The sequence below is a fragment of the Hoplias malabaricus genome, chromosome 17 (assembly GCF_029633855.1).
Source record: "Hoplias malabaricus isolate fHopMal1 chromosome 17, fHopMal1.hap1, whole genome shotgun sequence".
Lineage (NCBI taxonomy): Eukaryota > Metazoa > Chordata > Actinopteri > Characiformes > Erythrinidae > Hoplias > Hoplias malabaricus.
Genome location: NC_089816.1, coordinates 36,306,890 through 36,327,676, shown reverse-complemented (window position 1 = coordinate 36,327,676; position 20,787 = coordinate 36,306,890). Strand labels below are relative to the sequence as shown.

The 20,787-nt window shown below is 38.7% G+C and overlaps 2 protein-coding genes across 2 annotated transcripts; both read left to right on the top strand.

The window, feature by feature from the left end:
• The first annotated feature begins 767 nt into the window (after positions 1-767).
• Positions 768-13,264, top strand: LOC136673341 (major histocompatibility complex class I-related gene protein-like). Its single transcript, XM_066648739.1, has 7 exons — positions 768-785; positions 5,266-5,397; positions 8,484-8,747; positions 9,758-10,036; positions 11,107-11,394; positions 11,474-11,587; positions 13,167-13,264. Exons 2-7 carry the CDS (start codon positions 5,349-5,351, stop codon positions 13,262-13,264), a joined length of 1,092 nt encoding a protein of 363 aa, XP_066504836.1. The 5' UTR covers positions 768-785; positions 5,266-5,348.
• A 1,828-nt stretch (positions 13,265-15,092) lies between these two features.
• On the top strand, positions 15,093-18,549 carry LOC136673955 (major histocompatibility complex class I-related gene protein-like). The gene is made up of 7 exons (XM_066649759.1): positions 15,093-15,254; positions 16,035-16,298; positions 16,661-16,939; positions 17,102-17,389; positions 17,469-17,597; positions 17,726-17,752; positions 18,046-18,549. Exons 1-7 carry the CDS (start codon positions 15,182-15,184, stop codon positions 18,087-18,089), a joined length of 1,104 nt encoding a protein of 367 aa, XP_066505856.1. The 5' UTR covers positions 15,093-15,181; the 3' UTR covers positions 18,090-18,549.
• The last annotated feature ends 2,238 nt before the right edge of the window (positions 18,550-20,787 follow it).

The following is a 20,787-nucleotide window of genomic DNA, read 5'->3' as shown; positions in this document are numbered from 1 at the left end:
CCTAGCCAATTATTAAATTCAAACTGGTTTCCCCTGCGTTGATTCCGTGAGATATTGATGATTATGCTATGTTTATCAACTTATTATCATTCCTCTTAATAAAGTATTTCCATTATTTGTAAAAATACGGTGTGTGGAGTCTATTCCTAAGAGTCTGAAAATCCTGAAAACTCACCCCTAGTGTTGATAGTATTTCAATCTCTGATAAATTATTAATATTGTTGTCATCTAAATTCATCAAGTGATAATCACCATTAAACATAACTAATTCAAATACTGTTACTACGCTACACATGGCTACCTCCATGCTGTGGAGCATAAAGACTTCATCCCATGTAAAACATTTAAAAATTATTTTCTTTAAAAATACTAGGTTTTACTGGTAAAAGTGACTCGTTGCTTGTTTAAATTGATCAAATAAATACAAAAATATCTTTAGCACGATTTCAAAAGACTGGGAAAAAATGAACTACGAATGTGGCTCCAGTTTGAAGCTGTTAATGAGTCTGTGTCTTTTTCAGGGGCTCTGCAGTTATGGGGAGATCAAAATTAAGTATTTTTAAGACCATTATAACACAACTTAGAGCCAAAATTAAGACCACTTTCACAATAGCAAAACAACAAAAAGCACACTGCACTAATGCCTTTTTTACAGACTTTACAGTGAGTGATTCCTGTATTTTCTGAGGAACTAATATTTTAAAAAGGCAGTTCTAGGATCTGAACTGTAGGGGCGCAGAGCACATTAAATACTGCTGTGGGGGACTATGACCAGGAGAGCTGGAGTGAGTACCATGTTAGAAAATCTGGAATAATTTAGATTTAAATCAGACAAACTGTAACATCTTATGAACAAATTGTTATATTTAAGTGAAAGGTGTGTTCCTTTAATTTAAAAATCTAAATGCAGCAAATCACTGATAGATAACAGTAATAATAATAATTAGGGCGGGGCAATTTATCAAAAATGAATCGAAATTGACATTCAGAACTTCGACATAATCTTGTCTCTATCTATTCTATCAATAATTTTTAACTGTTGTTTTTTTTCATTATTATTCAGTGTATGTTCATGTACTGTCCCTTTAAAACCAAGCGACCAAGACGTAGTGAATCTGCCCCTATGTGCCACATGGAAGCGACCTAAATGCTGAAGCTGATAAAGTGATCGAGCAGCGTCTGTGTTTTGGGCGTGCTGTGTTTTGACTAAAACAAAGTCAAAAAGTAAAATGTAATGAATATTATTGGAGCATTTTTACAGCAGGTGCCTCGTCACTAAATGATGAGGGTCAAAAATACAAAAACAATACAACTGTTTATTAATCTTAATCACGGCAAAATGTACAAGTAATTGTGATTTTGATATGCATTAATATCGCCCAGCACTTTACATTTAATTTTATTTAGAAACATTTAAAACAAAAACAAAAAATTATGACTTTTTACTCTTAATTTTAAGGGCGCTGGGATGCATTTAGGAGTCCATGATCACCACTAAAAGAGACTTAGACATGTCTATGATTTTAAACTAATGTGCCTTTCACTGATTGCCTTGAACTTGGTTTAACCGCATTCAAATTCAGGGTTATCCAACCTGTTTTTGTTAAATTTACACTTCCTGATGTCTACAGTACCGTCTCCACTGGCAAAACTCAAGAGAAGAATGTAGCTGAATATAGCACCGGTCAGAGACAGTTAGTCTGCCCTAAAAACAATACGCTTATGTGCATTTAAAAAATCCAGAAAGTGCGAAATGAAAGACTCTTTCTTCTGCCTTTTCAGCCAGTGTTGGTGCACCTCAGGGCTGCGTCAGTTCTGCTTTGCTCTTACTATACACAGACGAATGTCATTTAACTTCAAATAATCAATATGTTCTAAAATATTCCGATGGCATTATTAAATGACTCAGACAGCCCCGATCTGCACCAACAGGGGGTTAACAACGTGGTCACATGCAGCAAAAACAATACTCTACATATAAACGCAAAGAAAACAGAAGAAATTTTGTTTGGCCTAAAATCAATTCTTCCAAATCCTACCATTATCAATAATGAAATAATTAAACAGGCGCAGTCTTATAAATATCTTGGTGTAATGATTGATGTCACTCTATCATAGAGACATCATACTGACTACATCTGTAAAAAAAAATTTAAAAGAGAATTTATTTTCTTTGTCACCTCCGATCTTTTGGAGCTACTCGGCAGATACTCATTGTTTAATACTGCTGTTATTCGGAGTGTTCTGCAGTATTGTGATGCTGTGTGGTACAGCTGTTTGTCTACATCTGTAACAACACAATGCGGCTGCCTAAAAACATAATTTCTGATTCTAATCATGTCTTTAACAGTGAATATGTACCTCTTCCGTCTCTATGACGATAGTGTTCCACTGCTGAATGAGTTTAGACTGAAACATTCTTTTGTACATCAGTCAATTCCTAAACTGAACAAAGAGCTTAACTCATATCAATGAAAGCTGTTACAACGCGAGTGAATTTATTTTTTATGTCTGTGTTTTAATGTTAATTGTTGTAATGTTAATGTATTGTATTTTAACAGAGCTACTGCTTTTATGCAACACAAATTTCAGATCTTGGATCTAACAATAAAGTATTATCTAATCTTGAGTTTTAAAAAGGAAATGGACGCATCAGTCTTGATCACTGAAATGGTTTTAAATACACCCTTAAAATGAATGAGGACATAAAGCTATATATTTACAACATAGAACTATATAAACATCAGAATTAATTAATTAATGCCATTAATATTCAGAAGTAACAATGCAACAAGGAGGAGAACTGTGTGGAAGGATCCAGACTCTGAACTTTCAAACTATATATTAAACACATTTAAACTACACTTGTGTGTGTGAGTAGAACAGAAGACATTTTAAATCTGACACTGATCATGAAAATCACATGTAGATTCTTTAGCACACTGATACTACTAGACATCTAAGAGTTAAACAAACTGATTCCAGAGCAGTAGAAAAGATATTCAAAGAAAACCCTATTAATATTCATCTAAACTGAAAATAACTCCTTTTGGTTCTGCTGGGAAGAGAGCTGCAGTTTTCCTACCAGATGTTTGTCCACGTCCAGCTGTGTGATATGATCTCCGCCCACACCTGCCGGTCGCCATGTCAGCAGCTTGATGGCAGGACAGAATAAACATAATCTAATCCACCTTAAAAAGAACAGATCTCTCAGACTCACGACAGACCGGATTTGATCGTCTCTGCAGAAAGAAGGACTCACAGGTGTGGGATGGTGCTTTTGAAGATGTCCAGCATGCAGTTACAGGTTTTATCCCAAGTCTCTGGTGTGAACTTCACACTGTCACTCACGGCTGTGGACAGTTTCACACACCAGTGTGTGTTTATACTGTGGAAGGAAGCGGGATCACCTGGAGGAAACCCACACACTTTCATTCACCACTTAAAATGAACCTTTATTTTTAATCAATCGGGATTAACCTGCGGAGCAGAGATAGTGAGGTTTAATGTATTTTTGTATTGAGTCAGTCTGGTGGAATTAAAATTTCGTGTGATGTTCGTTCCGTGGTTAGTAACTCTAATACAGTCTGATTGTACGTCATAAATACATCATAAAACCAAACAGCAGGTTACGAATGACATTACATTTCCTCCCTGTGAAATTCAACCTGAGCTCAACCTGTGTTTTCAGACTTTGAGGAAAACCCGTGTGTCCTTCATGAGTCAGGGTCACGTGAAATATTTCATGAAACATAAAAAGGTCATATTTTTAGGCCGCTGTGGAAACACAGTAAGCTCGGAGTCGAAATCACCATCTGTACGTGTCCTGGTACACTTCACTTTAAAAATGTTTTTTGCTTTTTCAAAAACATCAGTCGACACAAACAGCATTTATAAAGTATCCACATCCAAATGACAACACAAAAGCACTTTATTTTCTGTCTGTTATAATATCTCTTCTATACACTTTCTCTTTCTCACTATTCCTTCTCTTTGTTTGACTACTGTTACTGGGATTTGTCCATCCACCTTCAATAGATGACTTAGGACGTGCAGCAGTCTGTTACGGCCAGTGTGTCTCTCCCTACCTCTCTCTGTCTCTCTCTCTCACACACACACACACACACACACACACTGCTGATGTATAAGGGAGTCCAGTGCGGTTCAGAGTGAGATGTCAGTGTTTTTAAAACGCTGTTTCAGCTGTAAACAAGACATCGCCTTCGAGATTCTGAAAACCTCAGTGACACAGAAAAAAACTCGGATACCTGTGGGTGTGGCCTAAATGAACCCACATTAACCACAGGCCCCTGTAGCTGAAAGTACAGTGATGACTTTCCTTTCCTGATGATAATGAAGCAGATCTAAGCTCATCTGAACTTTATGAAACAGTCCTGGAGATGAATTACAACAATCTACAGTTAAAATGTTGATATGATTTTCAGTTTGTGAACAGAAGATGGTGCAGTATCTAGAAGAGAATTGTAGAGTCCTGTTTCTTTAAGGAATTGAAAGTGAAGGGTGGGTAAAGTCTTGGGAGACTGCAGCTGGAGCAGAGAGAACCCTGAGAGGGAGGGAGATCAGGTCCACTGCCCTTCCTCACTGCTCCAGTGCTGGATTTCTGGACTCAGATGAGATTCGTGTTGAACCTGTTGCTGTGTGTAATGCACTCACCTCAAGCTCAGTTATTAAAATAGATCAATAACAAAGTCTGGATTATTGAGGGTCTTCTCTGTTCCCTACGTTTTATTAAACACAGAGCCCCTTTAATAACCACAAACACTGAAAGTCTTAAAGAACCCTCTTAAAATCATCAGCTGTGGACGGTACACACTTTGGGACATTTACAGCAGCAGGGTCAGAGCTCTCTGGTGAGATTATGGCCAACCTCCTCAAATCTGTAGCTCTACAGTTACACACTGAGGTCTATCTGTCGCTCCGCATACTGTGTTCTCAGTGCAGACACTGAGGGGTTTAAAAAAAGCAAGAAATGTATTCAGAGCAACAGATGGAGTACAGTCTGTAAGAAGTGTTTCTGTAAGAGTCAGTGGAGCTGAGATAAGGGAGTCTGTGTAGAAATAACGACGTTGTTTTAAAAAGTTTTGACTGATTGTGTGTGTGTGTGTGTGTGTGAAACAGAAGTGTATTACATTGTTGTGTGTATACTGCAGTTTAATTCTGTTACATCCTTAAATTCACAAAGACACAAGTGAAACACACCACAAGCGCTGCGTCTTTTCTCTGATGGTTTCTCTGCTGCAGCAGGAAGGAGAAAGGGGTGAGAAATGAAAGTAGAGTCGAGGAAACAGGAGGAAGGTGTATAGAGCATTGTTTTTGCAGCCGAGACGATGGCATTCCTAACTTTCCTGCTTTGGGCAGCACCTACAGTCCTCGCAGGTAAGAACAATTTAGTTTTGTTTAAACATTTTTTGTTTGTTTGTTTTTCTTTTTTTTGTTTGTTTGTGCAAGTGTAACTTTTTAACCAACAGTGTGCTTCTCTGCAAACCAGGAAACCACAGGCTCAGCCTTCTGTAATTCAGATCTTTACATTCTGCCTTACAACTTTGCTTCTGAGAAATCTGAGAAACTTTGTCTATTTCCTGAAGTGATGCTTTCTTAATATAAAATGGTCTCTTAAACCTCAATACATTAAAATAACTGTGATAAATTACCTGTAATGGAGGATATTTGTACATTTTTTAGATCTATTTTCATGTATTCATATGCAATTAATCAGATGCAATTAATCAGATGGAAAAACTCCTGCATTAGAATTAATTTTTCACAGAAGTAGTTTTTCTAGATGTTTTATTTTTGATTAAGGTGTTTTTCTGACCTTTCTGACATTTACTAGTAGTGACATTTAGTAGGAGTTCAGAACATTTCAAGCCCTTTATTGGTTGATGTTAAGGACAGTTGGAATATAACATGAAGTCAAATCTATCCATCAATATTTAAAGCCTGTTGGTTTATTTTTGTTTGATTTTTACATTAGTAAGCTCCTTTAGAAAATCATTACGGTTTCCTCTTTCACCTTAAATGGTGCAGTAGTTCATTGTCGCCGCTATGACCACCAGACTGACGAACACAACCGTGGAAAAACTACACGTTTAGCTTCCTTCCGCGGATATTATCTCTTTATTTTCAAAGTGTCTCAAAAATCTGAAAGACTCACTAAAGACACAATATAACAGAATATTGATGTCCTGAAGATGAAGAAATTTTACAGTGGAGATCTTTTGTCATGGCCCTGTGAATAGAGCATGTGATATGACAGAATGTGGAAACCACATCTTTTGTTCAGTTGACAAATAAACATACTGTTGTACATCTATTCTACTCTAAAAATAAGATAAGTGTAGGTGAGGTGAAGGATAAGGTTTCTCAAGTTCATGACCCTAAAATCCCAAATGCACAGTGACATTTAATGGACAAAGCTCCAAGTCCTTCCTGGAAACGTATACATATAGGATATGCTTCAGGGAAAAATTACCTACAAGTTAAGGAATGGGAAATTTATTTACATAGTATTTCATTCATTTTTCAAAGTTTGAGAAGTATATCTTCAAACAAATAAACACGACATTTAACATCTACAGAGTCCCACAGCTGGTGTTCTAGAAGGCAGTGGACTACAGTAATTGTCACTGTCCAAAGAAAAACAAGGATCTCTATATCGGTCCAGTCTTCCCCAATCACCTACACAGGGTGAGGAGCAGCTGAAGAATAAAAACAACGCAGAAAACAAAATAAACGAGAAACTAGGAGGGTGGCACAGTGGAGCAGCAGGTAGTGTCTCTGTCACAGCTGCAGGGACACTCTAAAATATATGGCAAGCCGTTTAGCTTTTAATCATTTTTTCTTGATATCCAGAATTCAATTTGCACATGTGAAAATTCATTTGTTACAAGTAAAAAAAAAACTATTTTTATTAGTAAGAATTTAAATTGTCACTAGTGAAAATGTTATTTCTGAAATCAGGAATTTAATATTTACTAGTAAAAAATTAATTCTTCATATCTAAAATGTAATTTTCACTAGTAACAATTTAATTCTTGATATCAAAAATTGAATTTTCACTAGTAAAAATAAAATTTGATATCAATAATTGATGGTTTACTAGTGAAAATTAAATTCTTGATATCAAACAATACGGGGCGGCACGGTGGCGCAGCAGGTAGTGTCGCAGTCACACAGCTCCAGGGGCCTGGAGGTTGTGGGTTCGATTCCAGCTCCGGGTGACTGTCTGTGAGGAGTTGGTGTGTTCTCCCCGTGTCCGCGTGGGTTTCCTCCGGGTGCTCCGGTTTCCTCCCACAGTCCAAAAACACACGTTGCAGGTGGATTGGCGGCTCAAAAGTGTCCGTAGGTGTGAGTGTGTGAATGTGTGTGTGTGTCTGTGTTGCCCTGTGAAGGACTGGCGTCCCCTCCAGGGTGTATTCCCGCCTTGCGCCCGATGATTCCAGGTAGGCTCTGGACCCCCCGCGACTCTAAATTGGATAAGCGGTTACAGATAATGGATGGATGGATATCAAACAATACATTTTAACTAGTAAGAATTCAATTTCCACTAGTAAAAATAAAATTTATATTAGTAAGAATAAAATGGTTTTTTTTACATGTGAAAACATTAAAATGTTTGATATCAGAAATTAAATTTTCACTAGTTAAAATTAAATATTTGGTATCAAGAATTAAATTGTTACTAGTAAATGTAGCTTTTTTTTACTAGTTATAATTGAATGTGCAAACTGAATTCTTGATATCAAGAAAAAATGATTAAAAGCTAAAACGGCTTGCCACATATCTAATTCAATACTCATTCAAAAATGTCTTTTTTACTAGTGAGGACTGAATTATAGATATCTACAATTCTTATTTTTACTAGTCAGAATTTTATTTTTACTAGTAACAATTATAATTTTACTAGTAAAAACTGAATTAGGACTTATAATGCTGGTATAAAATGGTTTGCCATAGGCGCAACCTTAAGTTCTCTCTGTGAAATATGGCAGAACTCACAGCTCCTACTTGTGCATGAGCGTTTCAACATTAGGAGTCAGTCAGTCAGCAAAAATGCCTAACCCGGTAATAAAGAACAGAAAAACATACAGAATAAGAAAGAAAGCTAGCAGATTAAAGAACAAAAAAGGAACAGAAATGAACAAACACTAGAATGTATTTATTCTTCAAAACCTTTTTTTTTCTTCTTTCAATTTTTTTATTTCAGTTTTACATCAGTTATTATAAAATATAGTTATATTTTAATTGTTTTTAAAATGTTACATTTTTTAATCTGATGTGAAATTATGATTACTTGCTCAAATGGTATTGATAGAATTCTAATGTTAATTTAAAATCATATAAGATCTTTACATAAGTAATTAGATGATACACCTCATAGTAATCTGCCCCAGCTGTGTATAATTGACTCTTACCGCATCATTATTCCAGATTCTCTAATTAAACCTTCTCTCCTCTTACAGATTCTCACTCTCTGGTGATGCTTACAACTTACATCAAAGGAGACACATCGTTTCCCAAATTTAGTTTCACTCTCCTGTTGGACGACCTCACTGTGGCATACTTTGATTCAGAGAAAAAAATACTATTTTCACGAGACCACCATAAGGAGGAGGAAGTGGACACTGTGGTTGACCCAGATATAGTCAAGACTATAACGTCCTACATGCAGGCTGACTTTAAAGACAGATGGGACTATGTCACACGTGATTTAAACAACACTGAAAGTAAGTGTACAATTATTTGAGGTATTTTGATGTTTGAATTCTCTTGAAAGCTTTGTTTTGAGACAAGTCCCCAAAGAGGCCGGCTGGTCAAGCCACTGTTGAAGCCACTCTATTGTAGCACGTACAGAATGAGAACTAGCATCGTCCTGCTGAAATAACCAGAAAATATACTGCCATGATGACAGAATTTGTCTCTTAAAAACCATTATATAAATCTCCACATCAATGGTGTCTTTACTCACGGGTGACACGGGTCGCCAATGACATGAGCACAGATGCCCTCACCCACCCTCATCTAATTCTTTAGGATGTATTTCTTGATGCAGCAGCACAGTGAAGTCCTCCTGAGCCTGTTTCCTTATATTTAAAACAATAGAATGTTGTTTTCTCATGCAGTGCCGTCTGAGGGCTTGAAGGTCAGGAATGCCTAGTTAGATATAATTCATTATACTGGAGTAAGACTTCACAAAATGTTCTGTGCTCTTATCATTACTCAGTCAGTCAATAAATGTTTTATGGAGGAAGTCAAGATCAGCAGATGAATTACATACATATTGATGTGTTACTGCAGGTAAATAACACTGTTTCAGAATCAGAATCAGATTTATTGACCAAGTATGTGGATACACACAAGGAATTTGGTTACAGCTGATGATGTCCCTCTAGAGTAAATACAAAGTGCAGATGGTTTTCAGACAATGCACAGTAAACAGTATACACAACATACAGACTGTTAGACAATACATGCAGCCTATGTACAGACAATATAGCAGCAATAAAAGTACAGTGTGCACATGTACAGGTTATTGATCAGCTTTTTAAAAGAGAGAAGGCCTGAGGGGAGAAGATGTTCCTGAATCTGGATGTTTTAGTGAAGATGGACCTGTAGCACCTACCAGAGGGGAGAGGCTGTATGAAGTTATGACCAGGGTGTGAGCATTCAGTGATGATTCTCTCCACCCTTTGCGTGGTTCCTGAACAGTAAAAGTCCATGTTTATTTTTGTTTTAGGGATTTACGTTGATCAGAGACTGGTGGTGTGTGAACTGAAGGATAATGATCAGCTCGGACCAATGATCACCAAGAACGCCATCAGAGGCTCCACAGCAGACGAGCTGTATTTTCATGAAGGCAAACTTACATATGAAAATGGTTTAAATATCCCAGATGGAAGGTTGAATGCACTATTTTTATCATTGCAGTTCAATCAGGAAAATCTGTATTACCCAGCATGCATTTCAACACTGAAAGCTTACCTGAAAAAAAGGAGTCATCAGGTGAAGAGGAAAGGTAAGATGACTTTAACTTATATATGTATCTAAATATCTTTATGTTTAGCTTCGAGGTTGTGGCTATTTATTAATGGTTTTATATTCTGTACGAACAAGTTCAAGAAATGCTGCCCACATTATATATAGATATTTGAATGATTTTTTGGCATGTTTAATGAGGACACCTTGAGGATAAATTTTTTTTTAAAAAGTTTAAAAAGTTTCCTAAAAATTGTCACTTACATTTTTAAATAAAAATGTTTCAGCTCTACAGTACAGGAACATTGTTGTCACTAAAGCTACAAACAGTGTAGTGTACCTTTTAAAGAAAGTACAGCAGTGTTCCCTAAAGGTTCATTACATTCTCTTCTCCAGAAGGAGAGGGGGATCTCTGTAATCTTTCATTATACAACTGTGGAGAATAAAAGAACACAATAAAAGTCCTGGAGATGAAACGGGGCGAATGACATCAACACAACAGTTAATACAGAGTAAGGTACAGTTCTGTTCCTGATTAAAAAGGTACAGTAGATGTTCCACTGAGACACTCATTCTCAGTATTGAAGAGTAGGTAAGGGTCTAGATCAGGGCTCTCCAACTGTAGGTGATCAGAGGGAGCTCAATCCCACACTTCTACCACAGATGATCAAAGCACAAACATTAACCCTGTATACAAGGTATTATCCCTTTATTTCCTAAGTGCTTGCTTAGTATCTACAGTCAATCAACACCCTTATTTACGGAATCTCTACAAATGTTTTTTTTTATTTTGTTTCTTTGAAAACTATCACCAGTGTGTTGTCTCAGATTAATATAAGTACAGTTCAGTGTGTTATGTCCCTTTACTTCAGAACAAACAAAAAACATTGCTAATATTTTACAGGTGTCTGTGAATGTCCATTTCCACCTTTGGTTCACCATTTAATTACATTATAGTGACTGTGGCTACTGCAACATTTAAGGTGGAAATTGAAGTTTCTAACATAAAGAAGGCCCTGCATGGTCTCGCTCCTGAGTAACTCTCTGGCCAATCAGCCACTAAATCTAAACATGATATTTCTGACGCCGGGTTCCTGTTCCTCTCTCCAGTGAAACCCAGAGTGAGGCTGATCCAGAAGAAACGCTCTGTGTCTGGGTGGGATGGGGTCAGTTGTCTGGCCACTGGTTTCTACCCCCGTCACATCAACCTGACCATCCTCAGAGACGGAGAACCAGTCCCTGAGCTACTGACCACTGGAGGAGAGCTGCTGCCCAACGGAGACGGGACCTACCAGATGAAGATAAACCTGGAGCTCAGTGGAGAGGACCTTAAACAGAGCGTCTTCACCTGCAGCGTCACCCACCTCGGCCTGGACAACAAGCTGGACGTCCATCTGGGTACGGAGCTGCAGCCTGCAGTAGACTCCCCTCAGTCCACTCTGGGCCTCTGGATAACCTTCTGTGTTGTGTGTTTCAGAGCTGGGTCCAGGGGACCCCTTAAAACTGATTGTTATCCCTGTGCTGGCGGCTGTGGGCTTGGTGTGTGTGGTGGCAGCTGGGATCTGTGTAATGATAAAATGCAGGAGAGATGGTAAGAAAAATGTATTTATGTAAGGAATCAGCCCACATCCCCAGCAGCATGAAGAGTGTTTGTGTTGCTCTAGGAGAATTACTGAACTATAGGGTCATAGAAACTCCAAATCCCACAATCCTCCAGGTCAGTCAGGACTGACTAGGCTCACCTGCTGAGTGCTGCATTTAAGCCAGAGGCAAACATCACACATTTGTTAAGTGGAGACTGGCATGGTGTCACTGTAACAGAAAATTAAACCATGCCTCAAAAGGAGAAGAGTGTTTAATACAAAAGAAAAAAAAAATCATTCCTTCTCAGGTGAGTGGTAAAAAAAAAAAACACTATAGTGTTACTCTGAGCATGAAAAAAATCTGATATCCCCTGTAAGTGTGAAACGGAGGTAAAACCCTGCAGAAGACTGACCCCGAAAGGGTGACCCCTAGTGTCCAAAGTCTAGACCTGCAGGTCAGACAACTGACTCACCGCAAGTTTTAACCAGTGGCTCTCCTCCGTTACCTTCATCTGACCGTTACCTCTACTTTCAAAAGTGTTTCTAACCCAACTTCATCTCTCTTGGCAGGTGCACTATAAAAGAAGCTCCTGAAGATTTACCACAAACGCCTTAATGCAGAACGGAAGAGTATTCTGTAACACAGCCTTTTTTTTTTTTTAACAGTGTATCTACCAAGGTTTTAGGGTGTACTTTCCTTGCTGTGTAATTTCCCACATTTTAGTGTATTTTCCTGGTGACGTATAATTTAATGTCCATCTATGCATATGTTAATTGTGTGCAGTACATAGGAATGTCTCATTGTTCTGAAGATATATTTACAGTGGTATGAATGTTTGGGTACCCCTGAATTATTAATCATTGGGTGTTTGGATCAGCAGTTTCAGTTAAATACATCATATAGCAGACAAACACAGTGATATGAAGTTTATAGGATTTACAGAAAGTGTGCAATAGTTCAACAAAATTAGGCAGGTGCATAAAGGTGGGCACCCTTGTGGTTTTATTGATTTGAAAACCTTTAGCACTAATTATTGGGACACAGTTTGTTTTGTAAAGCTCATTGACCCTTGACCTACATACACAGGTGAATCCAATGACGAGAAAGGGTTAAGGGGCCAATTGCAAGTTTTTCACCTCTTTGCATCTTCTCTGAAGAGTGACAACTCTCAAATGACCTGAAAACAAAGACTGTTCAACATCATGGTTTAGAGGAAGGATACAAAAAGCTATCTTAGAGATTTCAGCTGTCAGTTTCCACTGTGAGGAACATAGTGAGATGATGGAAGACCACAGCACAGTTCTAGTTAAGACCTGAAGTGGCAGGCAAAGAAAACTGAAGTTTTCGTTCAAAAAGTTGAGGGTCGCATGGATTCCAGTCAATATCGGCAGGTTCTTGAGAATGTTCAAGAATCAGTGACAAAGTTGAAGTTGCACTAGGGCTGGATACTTCAACAAGACAATGACCCTAAACACTGATCAAAATCTACTAATGCATCCGTGCAGAGGAACCAGTCCAACATTTAGGAACGGCCATCTCAGTCCCCAGACCTGAATATTATTGAACATCTGTGGTGTGATTTAAAGGAGGCTCTCCACGCTCATCAAACCTGACTGAACTGGAGATGTTTTGTAAAGAAGAAAGGTTACCTTCAACCAGAATTTCCAAAAGGAGGATCTACTAAACATCAAATGTCATTTTTCTGTTGCAGTGCCCAGATTTATGCCTAATTTTGTTTAAATAATTATTGCACATTTTCTGTAAATCCTATAAACTTCATTTTCTCTGTGTTCGTCTGCTATACGATATATTTAACTGAAATTGTTGATCCGAACAACCAATGATTTATAAAAAGGAAAATCCTGATAATTATCCGGGGTGCAAAAACTTTTTCATACCACTGCATAGGGGTTTTGGTCTCTGTGAGAATGGGATGTTAGGTTAAGCATCTTTCCTGGATGTAGCAGGACAGCATGTCCTTACAGTGCATCTTTTTTTCCAGAACAGGAAATGACAAACCAGCCTATATAACTGAGTGTATGTATGTATATATATGAATGAATGAGATAGATTGAAACTCACTGGATTCTCTCCCAGCCTTTATGGTTGGTAAGATGCTGTTCTTTTGTGAAATAAAGATGTATTTAAAACTCTAGACAGTGTCTGAAAGATTCTTCATCATCTACACCACAGCACCCCAGAGGGAACACAACACTGGTACTTACAGTGCAACTATATTAAAGTTACACAATTCTATTTTTATTCACAAAATGAGGCATGTAGGGACTTATAAAAACATTTGCATTCCTTATTTACACAAAAACAACAAGTGTTGTCCCATGTTAGTAAATACATGCTTTGTAAGTGTGGCAATTAAATGTGGTTACACTGCTACATAAAGCACCTTAAATGTTCCGTGTACCTTTCGTTAATTGGTTTTCCATTTCTAATCCTGCTGTAGAAAAACGGAGAACGCCCCATTTCCCTATTTTGTATGTGTTCAACAGTACCAGAGAATGTAGAGTAACCCTCAGCATATGTCCTTCATCTTATTTCTAATTAAATCATGAAATGGGTCAAAACTTCTCATCTTTAATCTACCAGCAGAAAGAGTTCCTACAGTTAAAAATATATGGCGCCATTAGCGTTAACTTAAGGTTCTGGCTAAAGTCTGCAGCTTGACCCTTAAATCAGCCACAAACTGGAATGGAAAAAACACCTTATTTTTAAGTTAGATATTTGCTCATATTCATTTTGTTGTATTTAGTTTCATTGTGTTGTAGAAAACAGGTTGATATTTATATCGTTCAAAACAGGGAAATTAGTCACTCTCTTTCTATTGCAGGATTAGAAATGGAAAACCAGTTAAAGAAAGGTACACAGTCCTTTCTCTGGTGCTCTTTGAAAACTCCATTTTAAGAGAAAGCGTGGCAGAGGGAGACGAGGGTCCATGTACCTTTCCTTTCACTAATTGGTTTTCCACTACTAAATATTTACATATTTTATGAATACAATATTAAGATTAGTAAATGCCCAAAAATGGGGGTGGGACAAAGCTTAGAAAACCCACCCATTTTGATTTAGGCGGGAAATAAGACACTAAAATAAAGGCTGACGATCACAAAAAGGGTAAAACATAGAAGTTAATTACTTTCTCAACTTACTAAAAAAAGGAGGAAGGTAAATGTCTTTCCTTGGATCAGAACTAAACTCATAACAGATTGTGTGCGTTTGTGAAAAACAAAATCCCAGAGAATTCTTTTGGGATTCGAAAAAGAAAATAGTAAGAGGGAAGCACAAATGTCCTTGCACCAAAATCTGACCCACAGCTGAGACAAAGACACGGCAAGTTGTGTCTCCATCTGAGCTCCTATAAACCCCTCTGCCCAGGTGTGAGGTGTTGGACTTGATTGGCCCTGGGAGGTGCACGCTGTCTCCCTCTGCTGGCTGGAGGCGCCCCAGTCATGTGCCCATCCCTTACATACATGTTTTTCTTTGGGCAGAGACTGCGGAGAGAACCTGTGTGTCTGGGTGTCTGCCGTTGCCACAATAACAAGTGTAGGAGGAGCCTAGAGTCGCAGTCTTTGAGAGTTTTCTAACAATGAACATGAACAGAAACAAGTGCTTCTTCTCTCTCCTCTTCACTGTTTTGTTGCCTAGAGCTGCTCTAGAAAGTAAGTGCTCAATTTTTAAGGAAAACTAGACTTTATAATTCGCTTTGTACCAAATGACTTTTGGCCAAAAACGACATAAATATAATCCTAGTTTCTGCTTCTACCTTTGAGATTGCTAGCACTAATAGTATTTAATTCTTTCATTTTCATTCATTATCTGTAACCCCTTAGCTAATGTTGTCCTGCACTTTTTGGTAATTCTAGCTTAAAGAAAAATGCTTGCCCTATTTGGTCTTGTTTATCACTAACGTGTTTAGTTTCTCTTTCGCCTTCCATTTCTAACAACTCAACAGAACCTGGTCAGATTACTACACACACCTCCTAAACGCTTTGCTAATGAGTTAATATTATTTGCTTTATTAGTTTTATTTGTTTAAAATGTGACATGAGAAGTTATTGGTCATTGTAATGTTACATATGTATAATAGAGTAATATTTATAATATAACTTGCTATGGTTTTCTATAGCCGTTTATAGTAAATGTTACTGTCATATTAATACAAACTGCTCTCCTATGGTATAGTATTTATAGTATGATAATATTTTATTACAAAAAAAAAAAAAAAAAAAAAAGCAAAGACCCTCCAGAATTTTTGAGCATTGGATGCAGGTTCAAACTGTAAGACTATCCTGGTTTACTGAATAAAAATACACCCTCATGGCATTAATACCATATTTGTGGTGGGTCCGGGTTCTCCAGTAATTATATAAATCATTAACAGTGTAATCAGTTAATCAGTAGTGTAGTTAATTCACTTTTAATTTCTTTTTCTTTCTCAGGTTCTCACTCTTTGGCCCTGGTTTCCACTTTCATTAAAGGACATACACCCTTTCCAGAGTTCAGTTTCATCTTGATGCTGGATGATATCACCGTGGGATACTTTGATTCTGAGAAGAAGGTCTATGTTCCCCGAGGACTTGATAACACAGAGGAAGAGGATGGAGTGGTGGATCCCAGTCTTGTCAAGACCATTACGTCCTATATGCATGCGGACCTGGAACACAGATATAACTATGTGACATATGACTTAAATCTAACAGAATGTAAGCATTTTCTCACTGGAAAACCTCTGTCCCAGAACACTGACTAAAAACTGAATAATTCATAGCAATTATTGAAGAATATTAAAGAAACTAAAATATAACCAATACATATCCTTATATTTAGTATCATACATAACCCTGTGTTTAACTCCAATGTATTAGTGCAGGATGCTATAATTATATTCTGTGTAATTTTACTTCTTCTATGTAGCTGAAACACTATGCACAGGAACGCATTCGGAATCTTACAGAAAAATCTTTAAAGTCTTAAAATTAAGTGAATAATATGTTTGCTGCTTCAGTAAAGGACATTAAATATGAATAATGTTTACATGTTAACATTTTTCCATTGACTGTTTTAGACATTCATGTTCAGCAGAGACTGGTGATGTGTGAACTGATGGACAACGACCGGCCTGGATCAATGACCATCAAAAACGCTTTCGAAGGCTCCACGAAAGATGAAATGCGTTTATATGAAAACAAATTTACATATGTAAATGGTTTAAACTTCACAACAGAAATACTTCAACCACGCTTGGAATTAAGCAAATGGCGCCATGAAACTCTGTACTACCCAGCGTGCATTAGAACACTCAGGGGTTACCTGAAGAAGAGACGTCAGCAGGTGAAGAGGAAAGGTAAGGTACATTTCTTTATTAGCACAATACATAATACACAACTAGACCATAATCAAACAGCCTTTCAGGACTGATGAACAATTAACAGCTGAAATATAAATATTCCTTCCAAGTCTACACATGATATTATTTCTGACGCCGGGTTCCTGTTCCTCTCTCCAGTGAAACCCAGAGTGAGGCTGATCCAGAAGAAACGCTCTGTGTCTGGGTGGGATGGGGTCAGTTGTCTGGCCACTGGTTTCTACCCCCGTCACATCAACCTGACCATCCTCAGAGACGGAGAACCAGTCCCAGAGCTACTGACCACTGGAGGAGAGCTGCTGCCCAATGGAGACGGGACCTACCAGATGCGGAAGAACCTGGAGCTCAGTGGAGAGGACCTTAAACAGAGCGTCTTCACCTGCAGCGTCACCCACCTCGGCCTGGACAACAAGCTGGACGTCCATCTGGGTACGGAGCTGCAGCCTGCAGTAGACTCCCCTCAGTCCACTCTGGGCCTCTGGATAACCTTCTGTGTTGTGTGTTTCAGAGTTTGTTCCAGGGGAACCCATACAGCTGGTTGTTATCCCTGTGCTGGCGGCTGTGCTCTTGGTGTGTGTGGTGTGTATGGTGGGAGCTGGGATCTGTGTAATGAGAAAACACAGAAGAAAACAAAGAGGTAAGAGAGAACAAACAGCTTATACAGCTTTCATAACCACAATCTGACAGTCGTTTCTGATTAATCTTGTTATTGATAGCTGTCTCTGATTAATCTTTTCTTGTTATTGCTCCTCCTCCCGGCTCCAGCTCAGAGCATGTATTCAGCAGCTTCCAGTAAGTGCAGTAAAATTAGTGTCTTTGAGTCTTTGTTCAGCTCGTCTTTCTCTGTGGAAGGTTGTGGTCGTTGTTTTTGTTTATGTCTGTGCTTACCTTCTTGTTTGTTTTCCTTAAATATAATCCTATTTCACCTGTACATCTCTGACATCATCACTCTTTACGTATTATGTCTATAATATATATGTTTAGAGTATACACTGCTGTAGAGTAGAGAATACAGTTCTACATACACAGTATATTCTCTCACTCATAGTGCAACACTAACTACTGCATCTTAATTCTGATTTCAGGCACCGAAGAAAGTGAGACTTCACTGGACGCTTCTGAAAACTAAATAAGCACAAAAACACAATGAGAAACACTGAATCACCTTGTGCATGCACTTTATTATTCATTTCTGATTTGTTTGATTTGAAGTATTAGAATTAGTGGTGTCAATCACAACAACATTCTGTGATTAAATCACAAGCTAAAATGTTAGTATTTCCTTGTTTTTCTTGAAGGGAGATAAAACAAATAAATGTGTAGCGTGGTATGAACAACAAACTGATCAGAGGAAACTGCCCTATTTACGTTATTCTAACATTTCAGAGTAGTTTTTATATTTTAATGAGAACCTCAGTTTGCTGAGTAACATTTTTCAGGGAGAGTTCACGTCCTAAAATGATCTCCGTTAAACAAAAAGAGTTAAAGTTTCCACATTTCTGGACTGAATTTACTTTTGTGTGTTGTAAAATTTCACTGTAAATAAAACTGTTTAATGAAATGAACTGCATCATGCATTATACAATAAACATCCACTTTCTGTATCTTTTCTGTTTTTCACCTTCCCTTTTAGACACAACCAGTCTTTAATGACTCTATTGAAACAGTAAAGACTCTGCATCCACTCTGAGACAAACAGTTTAATAAATGTGTTCATTTATCTTCTGTAAATGCATCATTGTAATCAGCGCATGCAGAATCACACTGTCACTCACGGCTGTGGACAGTTACACACAGTGATTCCACCCACCAGTGTGTGTTTATACTGTGGAAGGAAGCGGGATCACCTGGAGGAAACCCACACACTTTCATTCACCACTTAAGATGAACCTTTATTTTTAATCACTAAACAGAGATAGTGAGGTTTAATGTATCTTTGTATTGAGTCAGTCTGGTGGAATTAAAATTTCATGTGATGTTTCTTCTGATTGTACATTGTTTCACAGTTTAACGTCATAAAACCAAACAGCACCTTACGAACGACCTTCAGATGACTTTACATTTCCTTCCTGTGAAATTCAGCCTGAATTTGAAATCATGAAACATAAAAAGGCCGCTGTGGAAACACAGAAGCAACACAAAAACACTTTTTACTTTCTGTCTGTTATAATATCTCTTCTATAAACTTTCTCTTTCTCAGGGCGGCACGGTGGCGCAGCAGGTAGTGTCTCAGTCACACAGCTCCAGGGGCCTGGAGGTTGTGGGTTCAATCCTCTCGAGTCACTGTCTGTGAGGAGTGTGGTGTGTTCTCCCTGTGTCTGCGTGGGTTTCCTCCGGGTGACTGTCTGTGAGGAGTGTGGTGTGTTCTCCCTGTGTCTGCGTGGGTTTCCTCCGGGTGACTGTCTGTGAGGAGTGTGGTGTGTTCTCTCTGTGTCTGCGTGGGTTTCCTCCGGGTGACTGTCTGTGAGGAGTGTGGTGAGTTCTCCCTGTGTCTGCGTGGGCTTCCTCCGGGTGACTGTCTGTGAGGAGTGTGGTGTGTTCTCCCTGTGTCTGCGTGGGTTTCCTCCGGGTGACTGTCTGTGAGGAGTGTGGTGTGTTCTCCCTGTGTCTGCGTGGGTTTCCTCTGGGTGACTGTCTGTGAGGAGTGTGGTGAGTTCTCCCTGTGTCTGCGTGGGCTTCCTCCGGGTGACTGTCTGTGAGGAGTGTGGTGTGTTCTCCCTGTGTCTGCGTGGGTTTCCTCCCACAGTCCAAAAACACACGTTGGTAGGTGGATTGGCGAGTCAAAAGTGTCCGTAGGTGTGAGTGTCTGTGTTGCACTGTGAAGGACTGGTGCCCCCTCCAGGGTGTATTCCTGCCTTGCGCCCAATGATTTCAGGTAGGCTCTGGACCCACTGTGACCCTGAACTGGATAAGGGTTACAGACAATGGATGAATTAATGAACTATTCCTTCTCTTTGTTTGACCTTTTGTTCTCTCCTTTTTCCCTCATTTTCCCTCTCCCTCTCTTTTCATTTGGTGTTCACTATCTCTCCATCCACCTTCAATAGATGACTTAGGACATGCAGCAGTCTGTTACGGCCAGTGTGTCTCACCCTACCTCACTCTGTCTCACACACACACACACACACACACTCTGCTGATGTATACAGAAGGAGTCCTGTGCGGCTCACAGTGAGATGTCAGTGTTTTTAAAAAGCTCTGTTTCACCTGTAAACATGACATCACCTTGGAGAGATATGTTATATCTCATCAAAGGTGTGTATAAGTTGGACCCACATTAAGCACTGCCCCCTGTAGCTGAAAGTACAGTGATGACTTTCTTTTCCTGATGATAATGAAGCAGAACTAAGCTCATCTGAACTTTATAAAACAGTCCTGGAGATGAATTACAACAATCTACAGTTAAAATGTTGATATGATTTTCAGTTTGTGAACAGAAGATGGTGCAGTATCTAGAAGAGAATTGTAGTCCTGTTTCTTTAAGTGAAAGTGAAGGGTGGGTAAAGTCTTGGGAGACTGCAGCTGGAGCAGAGAGAACCCTGAGAGGGAGGGGGATCAGGTCCACTGCCCTTCCTCACTGCTCCAGTGCTGGATTTCTGGACTCAGATGAGATTCGACGTCTCAACGTCACAGGTACGTCACTTCCGGCTGACTACTCGTGTGCTTGATTTGAAATTGTTTGCTGTTTGTCGCTGTTTTAGTCCTCTAGACGTTTATTTACAATCTCTATTGCATATTCTTTGGCACTGCTTATCCTAGTGTGCTGTCTTCATCGTTCCTAACCCACCGTGCTTCTTAACTTCATTTTTTTCGTACATATTATTTCT

Bases quoted from the DNA above. Each gene is read 5' to 3' on its own strand.
- LOC136673341 (XM_066648739.1), top strand. From the start codon at position 5,349: ATGGCATTCCTAACTTTCCTGCTTTGGGCAGCACCTACAGTCCTCGCA. The intron at 8,748-9,757 runs GTAAGTGTACAA...TTTTTGTTTTAG, and splicing joins TGATTTAAACAACACTGAAA to GGATTTACGTTGATCAGAGA. The intron at 10,037-11,106 runs GTAAGATGACTT...TCCTCTCTCCAG, and splicing joins TCATCAGGTGAAGAGGAAAG to TGAAACCCAGAGTGAGGCTG.
- LOC136673955 (XM_066649759.1), top strand. From the start codon at position 15,182: ATGAACATGAACAGAAACAAGTGCTTCTTCTCTCTCCTCTTCACTGTT. The intron at 16,940-17,101 runs GTAAGGTACATT...TCCTCTCTCCAG, and splicing joins TCAGCAGGTGAAGAGGAAAG to TGAAACCCAGAGTGAGGCTG. The intron at 17,753-18,045 runs GTAAGTGCAGTA...TTCTGATTTCAG, and splicing joins CATGTATTCAGCAGCTTCCA to GCACCGAAGAAAGTGAGACT.